The sequence below is a fragment of the Carassius auratus genome, chromosome 29 (assembly GCF_003368295.1).
Source record: "Carassius auratus strain Wakin chromosome 29, ASM336829v1, whole genome shotgun sequence".
Classification (NCBI taxonomy): Eukaryota; Metazoa; Chordata; class Actinopteri; order Cypriniformes; family Cyprinidae; genus Carassius; species Carassius auratus.
This window is the reverse complement of record NC_039271.1, coordinates 10,316,626-10,343,821: the sequence shown is the minus strand read 5'-3', so window position 1 is coordinate 10,343,821 and position 27,196 is coordinate 10,316,626. Positions and strand designations below refer to the sequence as shown.

The 27,196-nt window shown below is 36.2% G+C and overlaps 2 protein-coding genes across 2 annotated transcripts in view; one reads left to right on the top strand and one right to left on the bottom strand.

Annotated features, from left to right (window-relative positions):
• Nucleotides 1-251: 251 nt before the first annotated feature.
• LOC113048676 (ATP-binding cassette sub-family C member 9-like) lies at nt 252-24,674 on the bottom strand. The gene is made up of 29 exons (XM_026210530.1): nt 24,452-24,674; nt 24,209-24,249; nt 23,986-24,128; nt 23,783-23,891; nt 20,792-20,893; nt 19,468-19,540; nt 18,726-18,831; nt 16,290-16,391; nt 15,042-15,126; nt 14,795-14,875; nt 13,047-13,184; nt 12,773-12,898; nt 12,365-12,464; nt 12,010-12,287; nt 11,765-11,916; nt 11,587-11,656; nt 11,246-11,403; nt 10,478-10,570; nt 10,120-10,222; nt 9,220-9,321; nt 8,997-9,117; nt 8,025-8,155; nt 7,309-7,387; nt 5,539-5,647; nt 3,761-3,864; nt 3,394-3,527; nt 2,821-2,883; nt 2,147-2,329; nt 252-1,725 (listed from the first exon to the last, which is right to left on the bottom strand). Exons 1-28 carry the CDS (start codon nt 24,672-24,674, stop codon nt 2,192-2,194), a joined length of 3,264 nt encoding a protein of 1,087 aa, XP_026066315.1. The 3' UTR covers nt 252-1,725; nt 2,147-2,191.
• Nucleotides 24,675-26,591: 1,917 nt separating this feature from the next.
• The window catches only part of LOC113048675 (phenylalanine-4-hydroxylase-like), a 36,525-nt gene continuing 35,920 nt past the window's right edge, over nt 26,592-27,196 (top strand). Inside the window, exon 1 of the mRNA XM_026210529.1 lies at nt 26,592-26,714. Within this exon, the coding sequence (XP_026066314.1) occupies nt 26,592-26,714 (123 nt within the window). The remainder of the gene's footprint in view (nt 26,715-27,196) is intronic.

Genomic DNA, 27,196 nt, shown 5'->3' with positions numbered 1-27,196 from the left:
TATTTGGAAGTCCTTGGCATCGATTTACGTGAATTAGTCTAAATGTGAACAGAAGGGATCGCTGTGTAGCGAACTATATTTTTTCTACCCAAGAGACTTTGAAGTAATGCAAAAGTCAAATGTATTTTTTTTTCTCACATTTTTTGCGTTTAATAAACAGTTTTCATTTTTAGAATTGTTTTACTGTTATTTCGTATATTGTTTACATGTTTCGCTGAATACTAGGCCGATGCAAAAGCAATCAACTGAGATAAGCAAACACAAAAAGCAACTTTTATTTTCAATTCTTGTGTGAAAATACACCATAATGCTTAAGGTACAAATGCCATATTAATTACATATGTACAAATAAAACTGTCAGTCCATCATTACTAACACGCATATACCTGAGCTTAGCGGTAATTGCAGAAACACTTTAAACGTTGCTGCTGTTGGCTCGCAATGAAGTTTGATTTTTGATTTTGAAGAATATATCTGCTCAAGTGTGACATCACAGCTTACTGCAAATATTAATCAGATCTCCAGCCCGGACAGTCAGCGTGCAGTGAACGGAAAGATTACCAATGCAATGCATAATTTTACTGCAGGGACAGAGAGTCACTTACAACATAATTTTGTTTAGGTCATATTTGCTTGTTACTTCCAGAAAACAAAGCGATCAGATAAAGAAAGCTGAAGGTTAAAAGGTAAAAATGAGTTGAGGGTACAGACTGGGGAGAGAAACATAGGACGTTATGTGTACAATATATCGACTGGCTGTACAAAGACATCAGACTCGTTTTGACATCCCCATAATAAAACGTCAGAGAGAAAAATCACATGGTTTGAAATTATTTTTAACTTGTAGTGTATTTGAAAATCTGTAGGCCTACTTGCTTAAAGTAGCCTATGCATAAAAATATAATGTAAACATTTTATGGTGTGTATATTAGGGCTTTCAAATCTGATAATTGCATCCAAAATTAATGTTTTTATTTATTTATTTTTTTTACATAATATAGGCTATGTATGTGGAGTGTATAGATTAATACATACATATTTGATTAAGTAATAAGCATAGATGAATACTGTACAAAGTATAAAATACAATCAGTTTTGTATCTAGGGTATGAAGAACACATTAGGGTTTATCTGGTGGACATTGCAGGACTCCCAGAAAGCGTGGGCTATCAATTCTGTCAAGAGTGCATCACAGGCATGTGAGGGTGCAGGCTTTGGGGAGCCAGCTATATTTGTCCTCCTTCCCTAAATCTGTATCAGCAATGCACTTCAGACAGACAGACAAGAGTGTCAGGCCTCAGCCAAACAGACATGCTCTGTACAGTGTTGGAACTAATCAAAACACAGTAGATAAATGCGTATTGCTTATGCACTTCAGAGTACATGCATCATCAACTTAGAAAAAGAGCAACAAAATGCTAAAAAATACAATTTATAATACTGTACTTAGCGTTCATATAAAACAATGACAGTTCAGAGTCTGTGTTTAGTCCAGTCCTTTCTGATGCAACTGCCAAAAATGGCTGTCTTTTTTTTATGTAAGGCCTTAAGTGGTATAAACCAATGTGGTAACGTAGATGAGTGAGTCTACATGTCGGCTTTGACGAAGGATGCAAATAAGCCGTCCTCTTGTTCCATGAGAATCTCAGGTTTTCCATACTCCATGATGCTTCCTCGCTTCATCACAATAACTAGGTCAGCTGTCAGGATAGTGTGGACACGATGCTGTGGAAAAAGGGCACAATCAAACCTATTTCTATTAAAGCATCACCTTAGCTGTCGGGAATGTTTATATATATATAGTGCTGTGACAAGGACAGAGTCAGTTTTCTTAGGATACCTGGTGAGGTAAGGGAATTTTATATCATGTTCTAAAAAACAGTCTCAAAACACCTTTACTGTGGCTATTTGTATGTAAAAAAACGTATTCATTTGTCAAACCACAGGACTATGCAAGTAAACGAGAGAAAAAAAAGGTTTTTAAAAAATGTGAAAGATAAATGATGATCAGATGAAATCTAAAATCTAAATGTTGAAAAATTAAAATCCGTAGTCAAATCAGCAAGACGGCTTTAGAATAGGTTTAGTGACTGTGAGCTGAAGTGCTCTAATAGGTTGCACACATAGGAAGCTCTTGGTTACCAACCAATGTGCCAGGGCGTTGTCATCTAGGGGCGGATGCAAAGCACAGTTACTTGTGCGTCCGGACTAAGATGCTGAAGAGGCTGTCCTCCTGTGCCAAGAGGTTAGGAGCACTGTCGCTTTCTACCAGAGTCCCAGATTCAAACACCAGCACCTGCTCCGCCTCCAAGATGGAGGAAACCAGGTGCTGTGTCAGAGGAAGAGGGACAGGTGGAAAAAGAAGGAGAAAGAAGAGAAGAAAAAAATGTGATGAGGGTGAGGAGAGGAAAATGGGTGAAAAAGTGCAGCATGCCGAGCAGCAGACAGAGATCATGCATTTATTCAGAGCTCAGTCAAGTTCTGTGGCAGTTTACTGGATGCATTTAAGTGACACAAACAGAGGCAGAAACACGCGCATCTGTGGCTCTGATTGACAGTTTTCAGTACAAATGTGGCTGCAAGCTACTAATATTCTTAAGAGCCAATGTGTTAATGCCAAGAGATTGTTAGTGACTGATTGACAGCTGTCAGAATTGGTGGAGAAAGATGAGAACAGAGAAAGGAGTGAAGATGTCAAAGCCTGGACAGTGTTAAAAGTCCTTTTTTTTACCTTTAAAGATCTATTTCTCTATTGTTTTGAGTATTTCTGTGCCGGTGTTGTTATTTAGACCCACTAAAAGTTTACATATAGTAACTTACTGCTATAGTGACTACCGTCCGATCAGCAAATGCAGTCATCACCACTTTCTGAAGAATATTTTCCTGTTGAATTTACCACAAAAGACATTTTAATGCCAAATTAATATAATACATCACATTATGTAAGTAAAATGTGTTGAGAATATTGCTTATAAAGGTTTAGCAAATTAAATAAAATTTAATCTTTGGTAAGCTCATAATTGTGAGATAAGAAGACATTATTAAGACATACAAATTTGAAATTATTATATAGTAAGTCACAATTATGAGATTCAAAGTAAAAACTATGAGATACTAAGTCAAAATAATGAAATTAATGTAAATTATGACAAAAAAACGTTGAGATGAAATGCCATAATAATATTAGAAATCTAAAAGCTTTGTCGTAATTAGGGCTTTTTTTCATATATTTTTGTAAATCTGACTTTTTATCTCAAAATTTCGACTTTTCTCAAAATTAAGCCGTAGTATCTCATAATTTCGACCTTTTATGTCATAGTTATGATCTACCAAGTCCTGATTTTTCTCTTATGGAATGGAAGTGGTCTTCCATAGATGCAGATGTGGTTGTACCGTGGCCATGTCTATAGAAGCAGTCGCCTCATCCATAATTAGGATGCTGCTTTTGCGGACAAAGGCCCGGGCAAGACAGAAGAGCTGTCTCTGTCCCACGCTGAAGTTCTCCCCTCCTTCTGTCACCACAGCGTCTGGGGAAAGACATACAGTACGTACAGCATGATGCTTTACAGCTGTTCAGATTTACAAAATATCACTTTTAAATAAAATGGAATGTTTCGGGTTATCATTAAAAGGTCAGAAAATTCCAGCATTTCATTGCAATAGAGAATTTCCACTTGGAGTCAAAATCATGAGGTAACTGACATTATGGTGTCCAACCAATCCGGATAACGGGTGAACAGTTGGAGAGTATCATTCTTACCCAATCCCCCTGGAAGTGCTTTCACCATATTCTTTAACTGGGCAATTTCAAGTGCTTCCCAAAGCCTGTCATCAGTGCAAGTGCACTCGGGGTCAAGATTTAACCTAAAAATGCACATGTGCAAACAAAAGCACACACACAAAGAATTAGCAGCCATTCAGTTTACCAAAATAATTCTCAACGTCATCTTGTTAAAAACCAGTAAAAAAAAATGAAAGTAGAAGTTTAGCAGAATGTTCATTCTGCTCTGTCTTACAATGAAAGTTAAAGGAGAATGGGGATGTCAAGCACCATAATTTGAAAAAAAGGCACCATAAAAGAATCATAAAAGTTGTACATATGACTCGTGTGCTACATTCAAGTCCTCTGAATAGTCACCTTAAGTCATATGATAATTTTGTTTAAGGAACAATATTGATATTCATTAATCAATGGTTATTGATTGTTTTGTCACGAGTAACTGACGTTTTGACATACAGTATTTTAAAAGCTTGGTGTCAAAAATTATTATTTTTTCTTTTATTCAACAGGGATGCATTAAATTAATCAAAAGTTGACAGTAAAGATTGCATAATGTTACAAAATAATGTTTCATATATAAATATTTCAAATAAATGTTGTTCTTTTGAGCTTTCTATTCAAAGAATCTTGCAAAAAAGGTATCATTGTTTCCACAAAAATGTAGCGCAGCTGTTTTCAATACAAATGTTTCTTGTATACTAGATCAGCATATTAGAATGATTTCTGAAAGATCATGTGACACCGAAGAAGACTGGAGTAATGGCTGCTGAAAATCAGCTTTGCCTTCACAGAAATAAATAATATTTTAAAATATTTCACAATATTACTGTGTTATTGTAATTTGGACCAAGAAAAAAAAAAAACATTTACCAAGTGCTTGTTTTATGGAAAAGAGCAGCTTGAACATTCTTCAAAATAACTTTTTTCTGGTTCCACTTAAGAAAGGTGTGGGACATTATTAGCTTGAATAAATATGACAGAATTAAAATATTTGGATGGACTATCCCTTAAAAAAAACACTCAAGGGTCACAGTGTTAAAGCACCCAATGACCATAAGAGAATATTACGTATTCACACCTGTTTTTGAAACATTGGGAAATGGATTCTGTCTACAGCTTTTTCTTTTATGGCTGTACATTTTCCAAAATTAAAATCAGGAAAGATTTGCTGTACTAATAACTCGTACGCTCTGTCTCCTGGGACCAATCATCCATTAGGCCTGCTTTGTATAAACATCATCATGACAACAGCTTGCCCAAAACCATTCCCAGATGACTTGTGATGGTGGTTCAGTTTTATTTTCTTTCTTATCCCTTGGAGGCCTCTTTAAACAAACCCCATATGCTCACTGTCTTCAGAAACAAACATGACACTTAGTCTCCGTGAGAAGTTGAACATATTGAACATCCAGTAAAATAAATACTTAACACTGTTGGAAAAGAAACATATAGAGGAAAAAAATACTTAATAGATAAGAATGTATAGCTTATTTAGAGAACAGCAGATTTATGCAATGCCAATATATTGGAACGTCCCGTATTTCAGATCCTGGGGGACCCTGTGTTTTGTAAATGATCTGTGCTTATGCTGGACCTCTGATTAAAATGTCAGGCAGGAAGTGAGTGTTTGGTCTTGGTCCTGGTCTTGTCTGTTTGAGTCAGTTTAGCCTCAGTGAGTGCATGTGAGGTGCATGTGAGCTACAAATGTACTTTTTGTCTGTTTGTATGCTTGAGGGAGCATGTTTGCTTGTTTATACCGAATGGAGCCGCTGAACAGCACTGGATCCTGTAGAATGATTGACAGACGGGATCTCAGGGTTTGGAGTGGAAGCTTGCAGATGTCAATGCCATCAATAACGATCTTTCCTAATAAAAAAAAATAAAAAAAGATTGTGACACACGATTTTGAACAAGCTTTTATTTTTATATTTTAATTTTTCTCTCTATTTCACTTGAAGTTTTTGGTAATTTTGTTGCTTCTGTCATTTATTTATGTTTAACCTTTAATTTATTTTTATTTCAGTTAGTTGCCAAAGAAATCCAATTTTTTTTAATTTTGTTTGTTTTTAAGTTGAAGCTTTTCATTTAATATATATATATATATATATATATACAATACAGTATATTTATTGATTTTTTTTAACTGAACTTTTAAATGTTTAACTAACAATAACAATGCTGGTATATATTTTATATTTATCTCATTCATTTATTTTATTATTTTCATAATTAAATTTTACTATTATTATTATTTAATTTAGTTTAGTTAACAATAACACTGGTTTATGTTATATCTAGCTTATATTATTTGAGACACTACATTGAAATTAATATTTTATTTCATTATTGATATTTATATATATATATATATATATATATATATATATATATATATATATATATATATATAATTTATATATTTCTTTTTTACAAAGATGTGATTTTAGCTAACAATAGCATCTTTGGTCTATATTTTATATTTAGCTGATATTCACCGCAGTGAATATTTGATTTTTTTATTTCATTTTCGTTAAACCATTTAAAAGGTGTTTGAAAATTGTGAGAAAAATTGTTATAATCAGAAATCACATAAACATGCACTTTCCATTATATATCAATTTAATGTCATAGAAATGCATTAGTTACCCAGATATTTAAACGTTAAGATTTTTATTTAGTTCCTCACAAAATCTCAATCACATTTAAATGTTTCATCTTTCCTTGAAGGATTGTTTTTATTAGTTTTGGGCATTCAGGTCAGTTTACAATGACTTTAAAACATAGTGGTCTGTAGTGGATATCAGGAGACCAAACACAGCTCTTAAGATTTTCATTTTAGCTTTATATGGAAGTGAAGAAAGAGTCTGTGCACTTCTGATTTAAAACATCTCTGACAGCCTTGCTCATGTGTACAAAACTGCGTGACCTGTTTGATTTGGCTAAAGATTTATTTTGGCTAAGAGAAATATGGTAATGCTGCACACTGGATAATATGATAAAACTCATGGAGAAAATAACTGTGATGTATTTCTGTTTGTCATAATAAAAACAATACCCTTAAAATAACTATTTAGTTATAACTGTTATTTATAGCATTGCCTTCTACTTCTTTTTTTATTATGAAAGAAAAACTTTTTTTAGCATTCAAATGCATTAGTGAACATGTACTAAATATATTGCATCATCAATAATGACAGTAAGACTCAACAGATATCTATGGTTTATGTCTAAATATAACATCATGGCTGCTTGTCAAATTGACAATAACCAGAAGTATAAGCACAAACAACACAGACAGAGAAATAAATGTTTCTAGGGTAAGCAGCTGAGGACATTTAAAATAGCTTTATCAAAAATGTCCATGGCTTTTCTTTTATATTTTCCTAACTATTTTTTTCTTCTCTAGGGATCCACAAGCATCAGCGTCTCCCCAGCAGTAAGCCTGACATACACCCGAGCGCTGTAATGCTCAGCGTAACATAAGATTTCATTAAATAGAGACTTGAAAGTGTCCTGGGAAGACCTACCGTCAAAAACATCCACCATGTTGAAAAAGGCCAGAGACAGCGAAGACTTTCCACTGCCTGTTCTACCACAGATGCCCACCTGGGACAGAAAGAATAAGACGTAAGCACTTGACACCGCCTGACATTTTCAGATTGCTTTTGTATAAACATGCTCAGGGCTGCTGTTCTCCTAAATTACACAAACTAGTGCGGACAGTTAAAGTTCCCATGTCACAATAAGAAGCTGTCATGCTTGTATATTGAGAGCCAGGGGGCCTCCTAAAAACAAGACTAATAAAGATAAAAGTGGATGATGGGCTTTTGCTACACTGTGTAGTTGATATTCAGGCAGAGATTAACTGTGGTTTCGCAGAGCACTGAAAAAATTAACACCACGGTGACCAAACCTCAACTGAGTGTTATGTGCTGCAACAGTTTGTTCAGTTTCAGGGCTGCCAAATACTTAATGTCAGCTTCGGTTGAAGGTTGGGGCCTTATATTGATACTTTTAAGTGCAACAGACAACATACATTACAGCTTGAGGGTAATAATAATACATTTCTATTTAGCCTTCATTTATTTTATTTCAGGTTTAGCAGTTTTAGTTAAGTAGTTCAGCTTAAACATATTGATTATTTTTAGTTGCCAGCACAACATTTTTAATTTCTTTAAAAATAAGAAAAAAAAAAATATTGGAATATTGGAAAGGATTTTTCTGAGAGTGGCTTGTTGCGTACCTTCTGCCCAGGGTTAATGTGTGCATTGACGTGTTTGAGGACAGGTTTGAGCATGGTGTCATAACGGACACACAGATCTTGTATCTTGATCTCACCATGCTGCGGCCAGTCTTCCGGTACCTGTGAGACATCTGAAATTAAAGTAGTTTGATCGTTATTTTATATATTCAACAGCGAGGACAATATAGTCATGCTATAAGTTACAAGAGCAAATCTGACATTTCCGACTGGTCATGTGATCTGGAGGCATCATTGCATTTATGTGCACATCATTTTAGTACTATTCATTTCTTTAGGCACAAAAACTTTTTAAGGAGAAAAAAACGCACTGCCCCTTTAATTTTCAAAGCATGTTTTGCAAAAGATTTTCTTTTAAAGAATGGTTAACTACAGAATGTTCTTTCCTGCCCAGTCAGTGGATTAAGTGCCGCCACACATGACTTTATCTGAGGAGAGTATAAAGTAGACATAACACTAATACATCAGTGGCAACAAAGAACCAGAGCACTGCAAGTGAGCACTTTAACAAGCTGCAATTAGCACAGCTATATATGGTGATCAAATGTCAGTGCTTAGTCTCATGCCTACTGCTATCCAGCTCAGTTTTCCATTATGTCACTGAGGAGATGGGGAATAAGACATTTTCTGAGGCTAACAGTGGCACTAACATGATAATGCTAAAACTTATTTTTCTCAGGGCCTACATCTCTTGAGGCGAGTTTAGATGTACTAAACGTCCCTTCGTGAAGCTCTCAGTGGTTTGTGTCGGGTCACTCTGTCCTAGTGCACTACAATGTGAGGAAACGCACATGTAGCAGCTCTTTGGAAGCAAGAAAGCTGGAAATGGGCTTCAATCTAGTGAATCTAAATCTTAATTTAGAGACAAATAATACTCTGGATGATTATCGAAATATATGTATTCTTTATTATTATTAGAAAAGATACTAAAAGTGTCAGGGAAGGATTTATTACTCATGGATCCCTCATAGTTCTCAGATTCTGTGCTCAGGAAGCTGTTGACTTTCTTTACTGCAGCCATCTGGACCTCCAGGTCCGCCAGATTCCTCACCACCCAGTTCAGGTAGTTTGTCACCTTAACAAAGCATGATGAGGACTTTTAAGTGCTTTTAAATCACTGATGACCACTGCTGCATGCTAGAAATTCAATAAAGCTGTGTTTGAATGGATAACTCACAGTGAGGGCATATGTTAGACCAAGTCCAACCAGACCAGACTGAGATGAGGTCCAGATCGCTGCAACTGATGCAGTGAGGACAATCACGGCACCCAGATAATCCTGAGAGGAAAATACAAATGCAATTATATAGGGATTTCAAGTTATCAAAGTTTTACTAGTTGATAATAATATTAATTAAATGTTACAATTATCTGTACCAATTTGGTTACTAAAATCATTCTGTGCATGCTTTTTTTTAAAGAAAAACTTAAGTATTAATATAAATATTCTTGAATTCAATTTAAAAGAGTATCTCATGAGAAAATGTAACTATTTTTGTGCTTTAAGATTCATTAAATTTTTTTACAATGCAATCATACACACACACACACACGCGCACACACACACACGCGCACACACACACACACACACACACACACACACACACACAAAACATGAAGCTCGACCCCTAACCCTAAGCAGAGTGTACACATATTGTACAAAAACATTCAAATTCTTGTACAACTTCATATGAATTAGTCACTACTATGGTAAAATTTAAAGTAATTATGAATTGCCATGAGATCGTGTTGATATTTCTACATTAAGTAAACAAGTAACATTTGAAGTTATATTTCATAAACGTTTTTATTTTTTTGTGTGGTTATTTTAGTGTTCAGTTTCTAATTTCTGTCTTGTTTACTTTCACTGAATGTTATTTATTGATTTATATAATTAATAGACCAGCAAGATTGTAATTTTGAACATTACATGCATTTGAATTTGAAAGTCAGATGATTTCTTTACTATTTCTACTACAGTATCATTTTGGTAAGAAAGTGCAAGTACTTTTTCCCCTAATATTTTTTTCTTCAGATCCAGCACCTCTGAAATCCATTAAAACTCAACTTTACTCACAGTTCTGACCTCCAGCCACCGGTTGGCAGCAGAGAGAAACAGGTAGGCTGTGTTGTTGGTGTCTGTTAGCTCCAACATCCGCTGCTTAAAACGAGCCTCGTGCCTGAAAACAGAGACCTTTAACTTTGTGTCAAAACCATTTATTACGTGATGCCGAACCATGACCAACTTGAGCTAACACAGCTGTGAAGGATGAGAACATTCAATTCATTCAAGTAAACACTCTGGAGACTTAATTCTGTTCTCACTCATATGCAACTGCTTAGTTCTGCATCCAGTCTTGGAAAACGGAGAGAAAGAGAAAGTGTGGTTCATGCAAACAGCCACGTGCTTTTCAGAAAACCCACAATTCACTGACCTGAATGCTCGAATGGTGGTGAGGCCCTCTGCAGTCTCAGAGAAATGACAGAGAAGAGGCAGCTGAGTGGAGTCATCGAGATCTTGCAGATCTCTGAAGGATAAAAAGAAAAAGACAGAGAGAACGAGTCAATAGAGTCTGGTTCTGGAAGTAAAAATGTAATTTAAAAAAATCATAGCTAACTTAAAAGGATTTGATTCTGACTTTAAATAATTTTTTTTCAGTAGTGAAATTAGACTATTGTCTTTTAGAGCTGGTTTAGAGCAGAATTGTCTCAATAGTTGAGTTTCCAAAATGTATTCTTTTTTCCTGTTTATCTCTGAGAGGCTGCTTTGAAACAGTCTGTACTGTATAAAGCACTGTGGAAATAAAAGTGACTTTACTTGTGGCATACATCTGAGTGTAACAGATACTAGTTGTTGATTGGACATTGCACGCAAAAAAATTAATGCTGGCTTACAGTCGATTGTAAGAAAGTTTTAATTTAAGAAAACTAGATGATTAGAGAAGTCCAGCATATGTCAAAGTCTGTCTCTTTCACCATAAGATCAAGAGATGACATCTTTATTAAACATTATGAAGTAAAAAAACATTAACTTAATTAATTAATTAAAGTTATTTTGACATGTAGACTAAAGTTTGGTTTACTTAACACAGTTAAAATAATTCTATACAAAGTACTTGAGTAGAGATAACATTTCCAATGTGAAATCCAGAATTGAATCATGTTTAGCCAAAGAGTGCTTCACCCTTCAGTGAACTACTTACTTGGAAGCAACCCGAAAGTACTTCTGAATGAAGTAGAAGGCCACCATGAGGGGCACCAGTGCAATAAGGAAAGCAGGGGTGACAAAAGCAATGACTCCGATTGCTGAGAGACATAGCAGAATGGAGCGAGTGAGAGACTCTAGTGTTTGGGGAATGTGCTGTGGAGAGAGAGCAAAAAGAGACGCACATTAGCACACACACGCCACATTCTTAATCTCATTAATATGATAACGTTGCCTGCTGCAGCACTGAGGTCACATGTTTGTTTGGAAACCCAAGGCTGCTCATCTCAGTGGGAAGCAATGTACTTGGCACTTGAATCAAACAGGGCTTTCTCTCACCTGATCGATGATGTTGGTGTCCGCTGAGAAACGGTTCAGGATTTGTCCAAGTGGGGTGACATCAAAGAATCTAACAATAATGCAAAAGGACATTTTATAATGATGCTCCTTGTTGAATTGATTTCACACTGTCTCTACTCGGCTTTCAAATAACTGTAGGTTTCATCATAATGTGTACCTGATGGGAGCGTGAATGATCTTGTTCAGGAGGTTGTGATGGAGGTTTGTAGCTGCAGCCACTCCTAGAAACTCCACGGTTAGGGAAGTGATAAGACAAAGTGCTATCGCAGCTCCACACAGGATAATAAACACTGGCACATAGGAGCGATGCTGTAAAACACCCAAAGAGCTCCACTTCAGAATAACTATAATGTACAATATTAAAGACAACATTTGAAAGAGGAAAAGGCAGTGATGCGTCACCTCAGCGATCTGAGCGTCATCATTCTTTGTGTAATTGGTTGCATTGACAAATGGATCGGCGATACTTTGGTTATGCGGGTTTGAGGATGTCCAAGCTGCTAGCCAATAGTCGATGGCCACCATAACCGAGTGCTTGGCCAGCTTTGACGACACCATCAGGAAGACCATGAGGAAGCCACCTGAGGAAAGGTAACGGCAGCACATCTTCCATGGGATCTTAGAACGGCGGCTGGTGGTGGTGGACATGTTGTCATCGTCATCCTCCTCCACCTCCTCCTCTGTGAAAAAGATGTTAAGGTTAGAATATAAATAAAAAAAGAGGAAATGTAGGGCTGAAATTTTGATGAACAGTTACCTTCATCCTCATCGTCAGTCTGGCTCTTTGCCTCTCTGGAATAGAAAGCTCTCCTCAAAGTCTTCCTCTCCAGAATGGTCTGACTCTCCATTTCAGTCTCCTAAAACAAAGCAACAGAAACATTTTTTTTTTAAATCTTTCTTCAAAACTGGTGTCTGTTCATTATTAATTTAACATTTTTGTTTTGTTTTAAGCCTGGAATGCACTACACAACTTTTGCCCAGTTTTTTGACAAGTCAATGATGGTTGCCACAAGTCATAGCCAGTCTACAGATTATGGGTGGTCAGAGTTAACAGAAGAGTTACATAACATATGATTGTTCTCTGTAACTATTCAATACTTGGCAAATGTGTTATGCCTAGTGTTTTAAAAACTTGAAAGTGAGCTGGGATTTAAAGCAGAAAGACCTTTTCGAGCTCCTGGTCTTGTCTGTTCATCAGGGTCTTCCAGTGCTCATAGAGTTCCACATCATAAGTCTGGATGTCCTTTAAGGTCCCCTCTCTCAGCACTGAACCGTCTTTCATGGCTATTATCTACCACCCAGTGAAATAAAGACAAAGTCAAAAGCCATTCGTTTTTCATTATTTTCAAGTGATGTATCTTTAATTACTCAAAACATTCCCTTTTTCAGAGAATCATGAAGATCTAGCCTTGAAATGTCAAAGAAAGCCCAGTAGTTACCCAGTCAGCATGGATGAGGTACTGCAGCTTATGAGTGACCAAGACCACTGTCCGTTTGTCATCCTGAAGGAACTTCAGTATCCCCTCCTGCATCAGATGATCACTGAGGTGGATGTCCAGGGCAGAGAACGGGTCATCCTATGGGTAAGCAAACCCAAATCTAGGGTGACTACTTCAAAGAACCATTTTTTCTTAGTGTGAAGAACATCTAAATAATAATTGTTTTAACTATAAAGAAGCTTTTTGTGCAACGGATGTTAAAGGGGGGGGGTGAAATGCAATTTCATGCATACTGAGTTTTTTACACTGTTAAAGAGTTGGATTCCCATGCTAAACATGGACAAAGTTTAAAAAATTAAGTTGTACGTTTGAAGAAGTATTTCTGTTCCAAAAATACTCCTTCCGGTTTGGCACAAGTTTCGGAAAGTTTTTTTCGAGTATGGGTCTGTGTGACGTTAGATGGAGTGGAATTTCCTTATGTGGGTCCTAGGGGCACTTCTGCCGGAAGAGCGCACGCTCCCATATAGCAGAACACTGAGAGGCTGAGCACAGACATTTCACTGATCAGAGCGAGAGCGTCGCGAAATGTCACAAAAGGAGTGTGTTTTTAGTTGCCAGGGCAAGACAACCCTGCACAGATTACCAAAAGAGAAACAGCATTAAGGGACCAGTGGATGGAGTTTACTTTTACAGAGCATCAACGGAGTTGTGCAAGTGTTTTTGTTTGTTCCCCTGCATTTCGAAGATGCTTGTTTTACAAACAAGGCCCAGTTTGACACCGGATTTGCACATCGTTTATTTCTTAAGGATGATGCAGTCCCAACGAAAAAGGGATCGTGTGTTGGAACCGTAGGTGAGTAAAACTGCTTCAATATATACCGTTTCAGTACATACCACATAGAGATGTCATTGCTGATGCTGCTCTTGTTCAATTTCAGCCTCTGGATCTGATTCTGGATCATAAATATACGCTGAATCTGACTATTAGCCATGGTTTGTTTTGGTTGGTTTTTTCCTCAGCTTCCAAACGCTCTCAACGCAAAAGCCTACTCGCGCTCGTGATTCTTTAGCTCCGCCCACACGTCACGCCTCCAGCCGGTCGTGTTTTTCCGGGAAAAATCGGTACAGACTATCTTTCTCTTATGAATATAATAAAACTAAAGACTTTTTGGAGTTATGAAGGATGCAGTACTACTCTATAGGTACTCAAGATTAACAGGATATTGAGTGAAAACGAACATTCACCCCCCCCTTTAAAGGTTCTTTATGACACCGACTTTTATTTTTAAGAGTGTAAATACAAAAGAAATTACCATTTCAATTCAGAAAGCTGTTCAGCTGCAGAGAGAATCTATTTCAATAGAAGTGCACTTTAAATGTGCTTAAATCACTTCTTGACTGACCCGAAAAGACATTGAATCAACCCTGTTGACTTTCTAGGATGTCAGACATAATGTGACTCCAAGCAATGGTAACTGGAATGAGGTGAATTCATGATCCTGTCCAGAAGGGTGTGTGGTTACGTACAATTATTCAATAACAGCCCTTACACGTCACTGTGTTTTCTGCTATCACTGCCACCACTTACCCTGTGCTATCATGTTTAGTTAAGAAATCTCTTCTGGCCAGACAAATTTAATTAAAACTGTGGTCATTCATAATACTCAAACAGTGTGGTAAATCACTTGTACAGGGAGGAGGTAAGACACTATCATGGAGTTATTTGTATTGGAAAACTTGGTTCCTACCAGGAAAACAATGTTGGTGTTCTGATATAGAGCTCTGGCCACACAGATCCGTTGTCGCTGACCACCACTGAGATTAATTCCCTGTAGGATTACAACACGCCAACACCTGTTAAACACTTTTGATTCTGATGACATAATGTAAAAGTCATGGTAGTCTCGATTACAGCTCTTTATTTGATTAGTATCACAGCAGCTGAGGTCAGAGAGCTGGTCTCAAGCCCAGACACAGTGCACAGTCCTGTCTTACCCGTTCTCCGATTTCAGTCTGGTCTCCAAAAGGAAGGAGGTCGATATCTGGTTGAAGCGAGCAGGCATCAATCACAGCTTTGTATCTGTTCAGCATATTTAGGGTTTAAAAACATAAGAATATTTATTGAAAAACAAAGGGTAGGAATCTTGAACATAAGCTCTCCAGGGAGTAAAAATTAACAATGTCTTCACCCAAAATTTCCACAGACTTTAACCAACAAATTAAACGAACAAAACTTGGAAATGTGGTGCAAGCGCTGACAGATTTAAAATCAAAGGGGTGTTAAAGCTTTAACCCGTAATGACAAGTTCACAGCACTTTTTCAATCATATTGACCTTAGTAAGTGCAGTCTCCAATTTCATTTACACAATATGACATACTTCAGGTAAAAAGGTATATTCAATGACTAAAAAAAATAAGAATAGGCCTTTAATTTATCTATTGAGATATCCTTAAATGTGAGCATTCTCTAATAGAATGGCAAAAAATGTGCAACATTAAAACATTGCAGAAAGGCTAAAGGAATGTAAGCTCAACTGTCATGCACAAACTAAAATATATTCTATTGAGGCAATTAAATTATTGATTTAATTAATTATCTCATATGGGCTAAGTTTCATCATTTTAAGTTGTAATTTGGTTTATGATACAATGTCCTTTTTTTAAAGAAAAAATGTGTATCGATCAGTTGTCACAAGGCAGGAACATTCTTTAAAAAAAAGTAAATAATGCCAGTTTTGATATTATGTTGGCTTTATGATGAACAAATTAAAAAAATCTGAAACTCATAAAATCAAGTAAAAAAATATGTCAAAAAGAAAGATGCTGTTCTAATAAATGGAGATTAAATATTAAATTCTAAATGAAGATCTAAAGTAATAGGTGTATGTTCCTGAGTGAAAATGGGTATGAGAAAAAAATTATAAAAGTCTTGATTTTATCAACTTTATCCAAAACAGTTATGTAACATTAGAGCATGAATGCAAATTTTGGGGGTAATTAAAAAAAGAAAAAGAAAAAAAGTGCACCAGTGATTCATTCACAATAAGACCAGGAATATGCATACATTGCACAAGGAATTATGCCTTGAAGTAAATAAGGTCCATTTTGATTTTATGTTGACTTTAAAAATTAGAAATGAGAGTTGACAGAAAAACGAAATAATTGACAAATTAAATAATGACAAAAATGTTCTAAAATGATAGCATTTTCCACAGTAAAGTTTGAGATCTTGTTAACCTCACCTCTGTTTATTGAAAGGACTTCCAAACGTGATGTTTTCCTCTACAGTGGCGTTGAGCAGCCATGACTTCTGCGCTGCATAGGCCACAGAGTACCTGTTTTTACTGAGCCATCACAGGACGAGAAACAGAATAAAAGGAAACAGTTGATAAACTGGAAATGTGGAAAAACACACTCAGCGTGCCATCAAACCAAGCAATAATAGTTCTGATATGAAATGAAGGGGGGAAAACCTTGTTAATGATTAGATTAAAGCTACAGATGAAAGAAATGCAGGGAGCCCTTCACTGTGAGAGCTGATGGGTGTCTTTTAAACATTTTCTCCTGCCCATTCTTATTCATAGACTGCTATAAGTAAGCCATTTCTAGGTTCAGTTCTGCAAAAAAATTTACTTTAAATGTTGGCCCAATATGGCAAGCTCCGGCACAACCAATGAAATCAGAACCCCAACAATAAACCTCACGATATTGAGGACGACTTCCTCTTGTCTGTTTTGCTTTCCATTGGAGGGGACTGGCTGTAACAAAACCAAATATTGTTTGAAATCAATATCAGTACAAGAAAACCCCAGTGTGTCCAAGAGAGGTGAAGACTCCCAGCATTTTTACTTTATCTCACTTTTCACTGCACATCACACAAAAATAAACATTGCGACCCATTATATTTAAGCCAGATAAATGTAAAGGGATAAAATGTATTGGTAGATGAATGCATGGGGTGGGGTGTGGGGGGGTGATGCCACATCTGCTGAAAGGGTTCGCAATCGGGTACCTCGTTTCTTCGTGAGACAGGCCGGTGTCTTTCCCGCTGTAAGTCGGGTACATTACAACACGTTATAGCTCAAAACAGTAAAACGGATCTAGTTAGCAGCTAGCAAGCCTGTAATCTTGTTACCCTGTTACAAAATGTCCTCAGTGTTGGTTTATAGGTCATTGTTGTGTGGCTGTGTAGCATGTAAGCATGTGAAGACCCCCGGTAAAATACCTTATGCTCCCATCGTAGAGTACCTCATAATCAGGCAGCCTGATTGTGCACACCATTGGTGAAGAGGACACAGAAACACACACACACACGTGACTAGAGTTAGTGAGTGCATCAGGATGTGTGTCGTTCTATAAAAACAATAACATACTCTCCTCATGAGGTGAAGAGTTATAGTTTGAGCAATACATGCTCTCCAGAAACTGGTTTAGTGATATATAATTAGCATTTTGTTTTAGCTGGAGAGTAATGTCATTGTCATTAGAGAACTTAAACTGGAAAACGCAGACCAATATTCATTGCACTGTTCGCAAAGACCGTAGTACATGACAAACTGAGACTGAATATATGACTTATCAAAACACAGTTCAACTGAATATTGCGAACTGTCTTAGATTAGTTTTTATTAATGTGAACTGAATGGAAATTTGAACTAATTACAGTGGCCCCGAATAGTATTTGGGTACAAATGTTTTTCGTCTATACAATGAAAGTCAGTGGTGTTCAAAGCTACACTGGGCCCTCTTGTCATTGCACGTACAAAAAACGCTAAACATTTTTTATTAAATTCAAAGCAAAAATTTGATATAGGATTTCATTTGAAACATTTTTCTCTTAGAAATTGCTATGTGACATTTAGAAAAGTAGAAATACTTTTGTGTGTGCGTGAAACATACTATGATAATCTTTGTTTTATTTACAACTGTATCATATTTTGTGTTCCCAAGAAAAAAGAAATAAAATAAAAATTATGGAACAGCATAAGAGTGAATGACAGATTTAAATATATATCCTGATTTTTTTTTTTTTGTATGTGTTTTAGCATTTTAATTCAAACTTAAATTTAAAAAGTCAGTTTTGATAAAAGACAACAAATGACAAACCATTTAGATGGTTTAGTATTCTATAATGCAGTTAAAACTTTTAAATGTGACTCAAGTAAATGCTATTTTGGATCCACTGTATATACATTTTAAGGACTTGGACTTTCTTTAATCGCTGGATTATAGGAACCATATAGATCTGCTTGGCTTTGCGTACAAATGCTAATCAGAGAGCATCTCCAGCATGGAGATGGAGAGATTCACAGAAAGAAAAGCATTTCCTTTGTGGGGTGATAACAGATGCCAGAATGACATGAGGGAGAAAAAGAGAGAAGAAATCAGAGAGCAGTGTAATGAATACAGTATGACACACACACACACACCCAAGGAGTAAGACGGTCCTCACACACATAGTCTATGTATGCACACAGTGGTACATACATCATAATAATAATAGCGGATGCAGTGGACGGTGGGCTATTTATGTTCATGTGTGTTTGTAGAGAAGACTTTGATTAGCATCTGATGGATCTGGCATGCATACTGTATGTACTCCCCTGTTTTCTACTACATCAATGCAAACATTGAACTGCTTTAGAGGACAGTATGTAGGCAAATGTGTCAGTTCTCACTTGCTCCAGTAGACTTTCCCCCTGATCGTCTGCATCTCCCCCAGCATGGCCAATAACAGGGATGATTTCCCACAACCCACCTGGCCCACAATCATGGTCAGCTGACCTGAAACAAGGTGAAGATTAATCATAGTTTTTTTTATGCAGGGTAATTTCTTGTCAACATCAACTGCCCATTTTGGATAATTCTGGTGCATTTGTTTCACATTGTGATTTTTGTGATTGAACTGTAGATAAATAAGCAAATGATTAAACTTTCTTAAACTAAGCATAACTAATAATAATAAAAAAAACTTTAAGTATGATTGCTTTTAAATAAATTAAGAACTCTTGATGTCATCAATTATTAATTCACTATACAGATTATCTATAAATAATGAATAAAAACCTTAATATATAAGGATATTTATTATAGTTACAGATTATTTACTATAAATAAAGAAACAAGCACTCTTGATATCAAGGGAATTTTTTATTATATTTAATTTTAAATAAATGAATAACAAGAATGTTTGATATCTAAGATTAATTATTTATTATATTTACAGATTGCATATAAATAAATAAATAAATAAAAACTCTTAGTATATAAGGGTATTTATTTATCTATTTATTATAGTTACAGATTATTTATTGTTAATAATCAAGCACTCTTGATATCAATATTCAAAAAAAAAATGAATTATTGAATGAGAGAAGTCTTTGATCATCTGAGAGTTAATCTCTAGTAAGCAATATGTACCTGTAGGAATTTGGATGTTGATGTCTGAGAGCGTAGACAAGTTGCTTCCCCATGTGAAGTAGCCCCCATTCACCTGAATGAGACATTCACCATACAAACATAAAACAAGGGGTTTAGAATGATGGAAACAAACCAGCATAAAGCAGAGTGCATGTCCATACAAGCAGCTTCTGCCACGCTTACATCTTCCGGATGTGTTCTGAATTCTAGTTTCCAAATGTTTATTTACAATAATGATAACACTCTCATCCATCAGAGCTGTACAGTAGGCCAGAATACTGGGAAAAGGGAGAACACTAAACAATCAAAAACATCTGTGAGGACAAGAGAGCAGGGAGAGAGGGTAAAATGGGAGTAATGGTTAGGCCATGTTCATAACAAAGTGAGCGGATGTCACCGTGGGAGAGTCCATGAGGACGTGTGTATTTACGTGTTCAGCCAATAAACTCATTAGATAAGAGACTTTTGTCTTCCAGAACCAGTTGCATTTAAAATCATAATAATACTAATAATAATAATAATGGAACTAAATGATTCCATAACCATTAACCAAATGAATGCAAAATCAAATGTTTTTTTGCAATATATGCATCAGAAATACTTTAGACTTTAGTTTTCATAACAGCCGCTGTGCATTAACATAATCAATCAGTGAATATTTTTTTTTTTTTTACTGTAGTTACCAAGCTGAGGTTAGTGAACACTGTAAGAATGGTTTACCAGTCCATACTACATTCTTTGTCCTTCAAACAAAACAAAAAAAAGAAGAAGAAAAAAAAAGATTCATTAATGGAATCGTTGAGGCATCTAATCATTGAGCAGAAACAGAATCACAACCAGGATCATTAAATTATTTACAATTCCCAAACCTAATATAGAGGGATGGCAGAGGAAGTGGACACTTGGGGGACTGAGAGACAGAGGCGAAACCAAAAAAAACTTGTCTTCCTGATTTTTAGTCCCAGTTTTTCTTCTCATGGGAATCCCATGCTGCACTCAGAGGGAAGTTGAACCCAAACCCACTATGTCTGAGAACTATCACAAACCCCATATGGAGAGTAAAAAAAAAGCTAAGAAAGAAATGAACATGCTCAAAAAAAACCAAAAAAAAAACATCATTGTGTGTTAAAGCAAGGCATTCAAAGATTTCCTCCAGCACATTAGGAGTAAAACAATCTATTAGCCGTGACTTAAGGGTCACTGGCATCTGGATGAGAACATGCAGATGCTGAATTGTCTTAATGAACTTTAGCACATGCTCTGAGCGAGAAGCGTTTGCGAATCAGTGCTGATGGTGTCTCTGCTGAGGATAGTGACGTCTGACCTGTACGGCGACATCTTCAGTCTCTGTGGGCCGCAGCTGCCTGCGCATGGGCTGCTCGTAGTTATCCATACGATAACGGCCCTTCCTGTTGACAACCTTCGTCTAAAAACATAAAGACAAAAAGTGAGATTAAAGGAAAATTATTAATTTAAAAATTGTATTTTTGATTGTGCTTTTAGGGGTTTGACAGCTTCAAATCACTACAAACTGTCTTGTACATTGTATAGAAAAGACTCTTGCAATATTGTGAAATATTGTATCCTTTTGGATCAAAAATGGCAGTTTGAGGATAAACATGATTTAAAAAAAAAAACTCCCACCCCCAGAAATTTTAACTTTTTATCTTTGAGGCATCAACTTTTAAATGGTCAATTTTGTTATAATATCCGAACAATAAATGTCATTTTAACTCTCTTTTATAAGGTGTGACAGATCACCAGAAACTCGTATCACTATAATAAAGCTTATGCACTATGATATCAATAATTAATTATATAAATTATTAATAATGTTATTTTTATATCTTATATTATTTTTTATAATTAATATATGCATAATATTTCATTTTTAAATATTATTTAATAATAATTATATCACTAGCTTATCACTAAAATAGTAAATATATGCACAGTGATATAAATAATTAATTACATGCATTATTAATAATTATTTTTATATTTTATTTAATTTTTTATTTGTGATAATATTTAGTAATTTAATATGCAGTGTGATTGATCTGCAGAAAATTATGTTACTATAATAAAGCCTATTGCTAAAATTGTAAATATGTTGTTAAACATATACATTGTAATATAAATATATTGAATATTTAAATAATGAAATTGATTAATAATATTTTTACTTAACCTATTATTTAGGTCTTGTAAACTTCTTATTCTCTCCAGAAATAAAATCCTGAAAATCATTTGAAATAATTTCAAAATTCTTAAAATTTTTATTTTTTTTATTTTATCACAGCTGCCATTTAAATGATTGTACTTTGAGGATGGGCTGGAGATGAAACATAATAATTAAATAATTAGAAAGCATAAATCTCAAAATGAGTTTTCTATATCAAAACAACTTAAAATGATGGAGCAGCTCAAATTTTTACTTCTGTGTTCCAGTGAAAATAAATAATGGACTCTTAAAAACATGACAGAACTGCCATTTTGGATCAGCAAACAAGCATCACATGACACTCAAAAGCTGCTGTCACGTTCTAAACCAAGGAACATGAGTTCCCGCTTGCAACTAGTCAAGTGATTTTCCTAGCTTAGCACTATTTCTTCCCCTGGAACCCCCTTCTTTCTGTCACAGTATACATTTCCATCCTCAGCCTCACTCTCTCGTTCCCTCCCTTTCCTCACCCCTTGCTCCAGCTCTGCTCCTCTCTGGGGAGTTTAGTCCTGTCATATATTTGTCCCGCTGTCAGAGAACAGCTGAGGGCCCCTGCACTGACCAGAGAGAGGAGCTTCTCTTTAACACGTATGAGATCTCAGCTATGCTGGCTCAGGAATGACCAGCTCCCATTTCAGTCCTCCAAACGTGGGATAGTTGTCTCTAGAGACATGACCGTGTGGAGTCTCATGTTTGCTGTTATTCGAGGTCATTTAGAGTGTTATGATGTCAAGTTTATCTCAGTTAGAATCCCCCGTTTTTGCAGAGAGACATTTCACGGACACAAATATAAGAGTTTTGAAAATATTCGATGCCACAGTTGACATCAGTTGCTCTGTCCAGAAAATCATCCTTGGTTATTTAACCCTAAGTGATAAATATAACAACTTTAATTAAGCAATTAAATGTCAAAAATTTAAAAAACAAAAAACAAAACTGAATTTCCAGTGAGATAATACAAAAAAAATTGTGTGAAAATTTGTATCTCTTGTTCAGTTACAGGGCAAGAAAAGTCCCAGTTAATCAACATATAATATTTCTCCCTTAAAACTGATCCAAGAACATTCCATCCATTTTTAAACTTAACAAAAAGCTACTCAGATGCCAAATATATTACGGAATGTTTTCCAGAAAACTAAAGAATATAAAATGAGTTTATCACATGGCATCCCAATTAGTTTAGGTGTACCATACCACCCAAATTGATATCAGCAACAGTTCCTCTAAAGCCTGGCTCACACTACAGGAGTTTCAAAATCCTAACCGGTTTTGAAATCTGGTTGCAGCACACACATAAGGAGAATCTTTGCAGATTATCTTCCCTCAAATATTAAACATGCACACACTACAAGATTTTAACATCGTGGCACATCGAACACTGCAAGATATCATTAAGATTATCAAGCCAGAGGAGGGAGCGCCTCACGTAATCTCTCGCAGCAGATCGTCACTGATTTTTTTTTTTTTTAGCTTTGTGAACTCACCCGGTACATTCAAAACTGAGGATATTTCACTCCAGCTCTTCTATTTCTCCTGTACTGATGTAATCAAATAGCCATCATCATCCTGATTTAAATCCTAAATATCAAACATGTTTGATAATAATCGGGGTTGCCCCGATTTGTGTGCAAGCAGATCGGGGGGTATGAGATTTAGATCGGTGAATGCTGCACATTACCAGATAATCTGCGCCGAACATCGGGAAAGATTGAGGTGCTCGACAAGATTTTTGCTTTGATTCTCGGGAGGGGGAAATCGGGGCTAAATCGGGCTAAAAATCCTGTAGTGTGAGCCAGGCTTATGAGCATCTTACTTCTTACTGAACTGCTCCTCATTCCTCATAAAGCTCTGCTGAACGTCAAGGCTTGGAATAATTTGAGTGTTAAGAAATGTCACATAGCAAAATCTTGTGGGCATAACAGGTCGAGAAGCTATAATATTGACAAACCAGGCAGCATTCTGTTGGTCAACACAGCAAAATCACATATCTAACATGAACCTGTTGCAAAATCTGCGTGGAAACCTTTTGCCCTCAAGTGATATTCTCAATTATGTTGATCCCTGTTGAAATTACTGGATTTGAGCACTCACAATCCCATGGTGTTTGTATTTGCTGCCGACCTGTAGAGGCATTTCTGCATTTCTCCAGCTGTCATCTCCAATCTCATCGCTTTGCAGGAACTCACTGAGCTTCTGTACACTGCAGACATGATGATCAGAACCAGATGATCTGATCCTTCCAGAAAAGCCAATATTATGAAGTAATGTTGGATTTGATAAAATGTTTGATTTACCTGACAAGGGCCTTAACGGCAAACCTGACCACCGTGGATAACAGGAAGAGTGGAGTGACCAGGATGTGGAATAGAGCCAAAGAGGCAAATGCCCTGGCTGGACTGAGCCTGACCTCTTCAATATAGGCATGTGTGACAAAGGTCTACAAGAATGAGATGAGATGTATGCTCTACATGGTGGACAAAATACAACTAATCAAAACCTCCACGATGCATCTCTTACCGCCAACACTGCAGCAATGGGGATGGCGACATTCATAAATACTGTGGAGATGAAGAAACAGCATTTATTTTCCAATAGATGCCAAGACTAAACAGTGAAAACAAACTATCATCTATTAGAACCAAATATGATTGATTGCAAAAAGTTTAGTGAATGAGACTATGGATTGGGGGTGGGGCAATGTCAAGGGAGGGGTTTATGTATGTGGGCGGGACATGTGATGGAGGGAGGAGCCTGTCATACTAGACATTGATGTGTAGAGGGAGAAAGTCTTGAGACTGGTCAGCTCTTTTCCTCTGGTCTCTTCTACACGGTCACAGAAGATGTTCTCCCAGGCATAAAGCTTCAGCAGCTTTATTCCCTTCAAGATCTCTGTCGTCTTTTTAAGACGGTCTGTGGAGTAGTCCTGAGAAAATATTTTGAAGACACAAACATGAACATGTTGGTGTGTTGACAGCATGCACATTCAGAAAAGGTGTAGGTAAAGCTTACCAGCCGTGCTCTTTTGTGTGTCTGCCAACTTTGTAGCGATGAGGTACTGAACCGGGGCCAGTAGCAAAATGACGCCAGCCCCTATCAATGCACTTTCACCCAACAAATAATACAGCAGGATGACTCCCATAATGATCTATGAACAGAAACAAGTTATGTTTTGCTTAAGAACACCAATCATTTAGTGTTTCCACAAATGCAGGGGTGTTTTTGCTATGAAATACCTGAACTGGCATGGCCCACAGATTGGGGCATAAGAAGAGAAACCACATGAGCTGATTGGTTTCTATGGCAACAGATTGTTGATCTGGCCGAGGGTCATCTCTCCCATGGAATGTTTGAAGTGGAGAGACGCAGAATTTTATTGTAGATCATTGCCTAGAGGACAAGAACCAACACATGAATAACAAAAAAGACCTTTAATGCTAACTTTGAGGAAAAGAAGACTAGATTAAAATAGAATACAATGCAATATGACAAATCAGATCATAACAGAACAGACCAAATAGAACATTTAGTCAACAGTGTTGCTGTGGTACAAATAATATTTATATAACACTATAGTTTCCTAATATTTGAACTAATTCTAAATAGAATTACATTATTAATTAATTTATTAATTAATATTTAATTACATTTTAGTTTTAGTGGTTTTGTTGTGATTTTTTTGTTTACTTTTTAAAATAATTCTATTTAGTTTCATTTCATTTTAGTACTTCATTTAAGTTTTATAAGTTCTTCATCTAATATTTATGCTCTTTTCAGCTTAATTTCAATTAACAAACACATTTAATAGTTTTAGTTTTAGGTTACAATGACAACACTGACAGAATAGAATAGAATAGAATAGAATGGGGGGAAAGCGGATAATATCAGAACAGACCCAAACAGAATCAAGCATAACTGAATCGAACAGAATAGATTAACAGAATAAATTAAAGGGATCATATAATGTGATTTAAATTTTTCCTTTCTCTTTGGAGTGTAACAAGCTCTTGATGTATGAAGAAGATCTGTAAAGTTGCAAAGACAAAAGTATCACATCCAAAGAGATATTCTTCATCAAAGTTCAGACTCTGCCACGCCCCCTTAAAACAGCTCATTCAAAGACACACCCACATGTCTACGTCACTATGTGGAAATATTTGTGTAATGCGGCCTAAATGTTCATGCAAAGAAGTGCTTGCGGTGTTCGGCCAATCACAATGCACTGGGACAGTTGCCAATCAGAGCAGACTGCTCTTGTCAGAAGGAGGGACTTTGTAGAAAACTTCACGTTTGAGAGAGGCGGGGCATAGAGGACCTACAATAATGTACATTATTTGAAAAATAATGTGTTTTTAGAACATTAAGGCATGTCAACATATTCTGTTACACCAACTACACAAAATAATGATCTTTAAAAAAGCATCATATGACCCCTTTAATATAATTAGAAACTTAATTGAAATCAATAAAACAGATATAATATGGGACAAAGTAGAGTAGAATAGAATAAAACAGGATGAATAGAATAGAATAGAATAGATTAGAATAGAGCAAGGATCCTTAAATCTGGCCCACAAGATCCACTTTCCTGCAGAGTTTAGTCTAACCATAATCAAACACACCTGAGCATGCTAATCAATGTCTTCAGGATCATTACAAAAACACAGGTAGGTGAGTTTGATAAGGGTTGGAGCTAAATTCTAAAAGTGCATTGGCCCTCCAGGACAAGATCTGAGGAACCCTGGAGTAGAGCAACCTTCCTACTAAGGTAAGAATTTGTCTATTTTGTAATCTACCACACAACTTGAAGTGAGTTGTGCCGATTGATGAAATAAAAATAGTCTAATAATTCACTCCATGTTGACCTTCAGTAAACTTACAAGCAGCGCCCCGGCGCAGGTTAATGCCGGTTTCTATCGTGACATTAGTAGGAGGCCTGCAGGAATGTTCTCTTGCAGCACGAGTGCCAGGAACAGCAGAAACGCCAGAACAGACGTATTCTGCAGCAGCTCAGTGGAAACATGAAGTACACCCCGAAAGTCATGTTCCCTGTCTGACAGGAGATAAACAAAGTATGAACACACACACATAATACTTTGTCATTTTAGCCCTAACTGATGTCATACACAAACACACATTCACACACACACTGAAATAAAAAGGAGTCATTTAAACAGAGTGTTGCTGGCAGCAAAGTGTGTGTGCATATGTGTGTGTGTGTGTGTGTGTTGATGTGAGTGAGGTATGTTCCTAATCACAAAGATATGCACGTCTGTTCTGGCTTCATTTTTGTCAAACACATTTATACAGTGACAAACAAAACATATTTGGATTTAAGCCACACTTAAAATTTTTTTATTTATTATTATTATAAATTTAATAATAATATAAAAATAAAAAAACACACTGCCATTCAAAACATTGGGTACGAAAATATATTTTCAAGTTTTTGAAACAGATCCCTTATACTCACCAGGGCTGTATTTATTTGATTTAATATACAGCAAA